This window comes from Carlito syrichta, unplaced genomic scaffold (genome assembly GCF_000164805.1).
Source record: "Carlito syrichta isolate Samal-C Ts95f unplaced genomic scaffold, Tarsius_syrichta-2.0.1 Scaffold111595, whole genome shotgun sequence".
In the NCBI taxonomy this organism is placed as follows: Eukaryota; Metazoa; Chordata; class Mammalia; order Primates; family Tarsiidae; genus Carlito; species Carlito syrichta.
The window spans coordinates 68,690-70,773 of NW_007055691.1; the positions used below are offsets into that span (position 1 = coordinate 68,690).

The 2,084-nt window shown below is 53.4% G+C and overlaps 1 protein-coding gene across 1 annotated transcript in view; it reads left to right on the top strand.

Annotated features, from left to right (window-relative positions):
• The window catches only part of KRT8 (keratin 8), a 9,825-nt gene extending 8,453 nt beyond the window's left edge, over positions 1-1,372 (top strand). Inside the window, exon 9 of the mRNA XM_008070386.1 lies at positions 950-1,372. Coding sequence (XP_008068577.1) covers positions 950-1,122 — 173 coding nt within the window. The 3' untranslated portion in view covers positions 1,123-1,372. The remainder of the gene's footprint in view (positions 1-949) is intronic.
• Positions 1,373-2,084: the final 712 nt, after the last annotated feature.

Genomic DNA, 2,084 nt, shown 5'->3' on the forward strand with positions numbered 1-2,084 from the left:
CTGCGCCCTCAGGGAAGGGAGAATCCTGAGGGCGCAGACCCCTCCCCTGATAGTTACCAACAGACAACACCCAGTGAGTGGTAGCTGTGTGCTAGGCACTGTGCTATATGTATTAATGTATTTTTTTCTGAGTCTCACACTGTCGCCCAGACAGTGGCACACTCATAGCCCCCACAGCCTCAATCTGCTGGGCTCAGGCGATCCTTCTGCCTCAGCCTTCCAGGTAACTGGAACCACGGGCATGTGCCATCATGCCTGGCTAATTTTTTGATTTATTGTAGAGACGAGGTCTTGCCATGTTGCCCAGGCTGGTCCTGAAGCCCTGGGCTCAGGCAGTCTTCTCACCTCCGCCTTCCAAAGTGCTTGGATTACAGGCGTGAGCCACTGTGCCAGGTTTTTTTAATGTGTTTTTTTTGAGTCGGAGTCTCACTCTGTCACCCAGACTGGAGTGCAATAGCAGGCTTGTGGCCATCGCAGCCTCGACCTGCTGGGTTCAGGTGATCCTTCTGCCTCAGCCTTCCAAGTAGCTAGAACTACAGGCGGATGCCAACATGCCCAGCTAAGTTTTTGATTTATTGTCAAGACAAGGTCTCACCAAGTTGCCCAGGCTGGTCTCAAACCCCTGGACTCAGGCAATCCTATCACCTTGGCCTCCCAAAGTTTTGGGATTATAGGCTTGAGCCACTGCACCCAGTCTTTAATGAATTTTTTCTACAACCCTTGCACATTTCCTCAGCTGGAAAGCTGAGGCTCAGTTCAAGGACTTACCCAAGATCCTCCAGCTGTATGGACATGCTTTCCCACCTGCTTCTGATCTCTGGAGTAGCAGTCACTGGCTGGCAGATCTGGGCCAGGGAGTGAGCATGGGCCAGGGGGATGAGGGAGAAGGAGCAGGGAGCCCGCCAGGATTGGCCTGTGTACTCATGTTCCTGCCTTTGTCCCTCACCAGGTGGCCTGAGCTCACCCTATGGCTCCGGCCTCAGCTACGGCTTTGGCTTTGGCTCTGGTGGGGGCTCTAGCACCTTCAGCCGCACCAGCTCCTCCAGGGCCGTGGTGGTGAAGAAGATCGAGACCCGTGATGGGAAACTGGTGTCTGAGTCCTCTGATGTCCTGCCCAAGTGAATGGCCACCGCAGCCCCTCCCAGTCTGCCCCCTCCTGGGGCCCCCCAGAGCCTGTGGAGAAGATGGCTTTGCAGGGGGTAGCCTAGGGGACGGGAACCCCTCTTGAGGCTCAGCCCTAACCCTCAGCCCACTCCTGGGGGGAATTTACTGCCTGGAGTTACCCCCCTCTTGCCCGTGCCCCCAGCTAAGAACTAATTCGATTGTGTTTGGGTTTTTTCCCCCAGAATAAAACTTCGGCTAACTCTGCCAACCATCCTTGCTGTGTGGGTGTCCCACGTCTATGGGGGTGGCTGGGAGGGGCTCATGAAGCTGGGGACACTGAGCAGGAGAGTCTGGCCCCCACTAGGCTTTTGCTAAAGAGCCTGTCTTGAAATCTGCTTGATGCTTTAGTTGTTGGTGTAGACGTCCATACCTGTATCACAGTCTCTGACCTGAGCACAGTGCCTTATGGTTTACAGCATGCTTTCAAATACTCAAGTTGGTTTGATCTGTGCAACCAATCCTGAGAGGTGGTAGGCACAGTGGAAGCTTTAGATGGCATTATCATGAATTGCAGAAGCAACTCCGTGATTGGCTCACCCCAAAAGTGGCAGATGTGGAATTAGAACCAGGACCATCTTGCTTTCTCATTGGCTAGGGACATGAATTTCTTCTTCTTTCTTTCTTTTTTTTGAGTTAGAGTCTCACTCTGTCTCCCAGGTTGGAGTGCAGTGGCACACTCGCGGCCACCACAGCTTTGACCTGCTAGGTTAAGGCGATCCTTCCGTCTCAGCCTTCCAAGTAGCCAGAACTACAGGTGTGTGCTACCACACCTGGCTAATTTTTTATTTATTGTAGACACGAGGTCTTACCATGTTGCCGGGGCTAGTCTCGAACCTGTGGGTTCAGGCAGTCCTCTTGCCTCGGCCTCCCAAAGTGTTGAGATTATAGGCTTGAGCCCTCACGCCTGGTCAGACATGAAT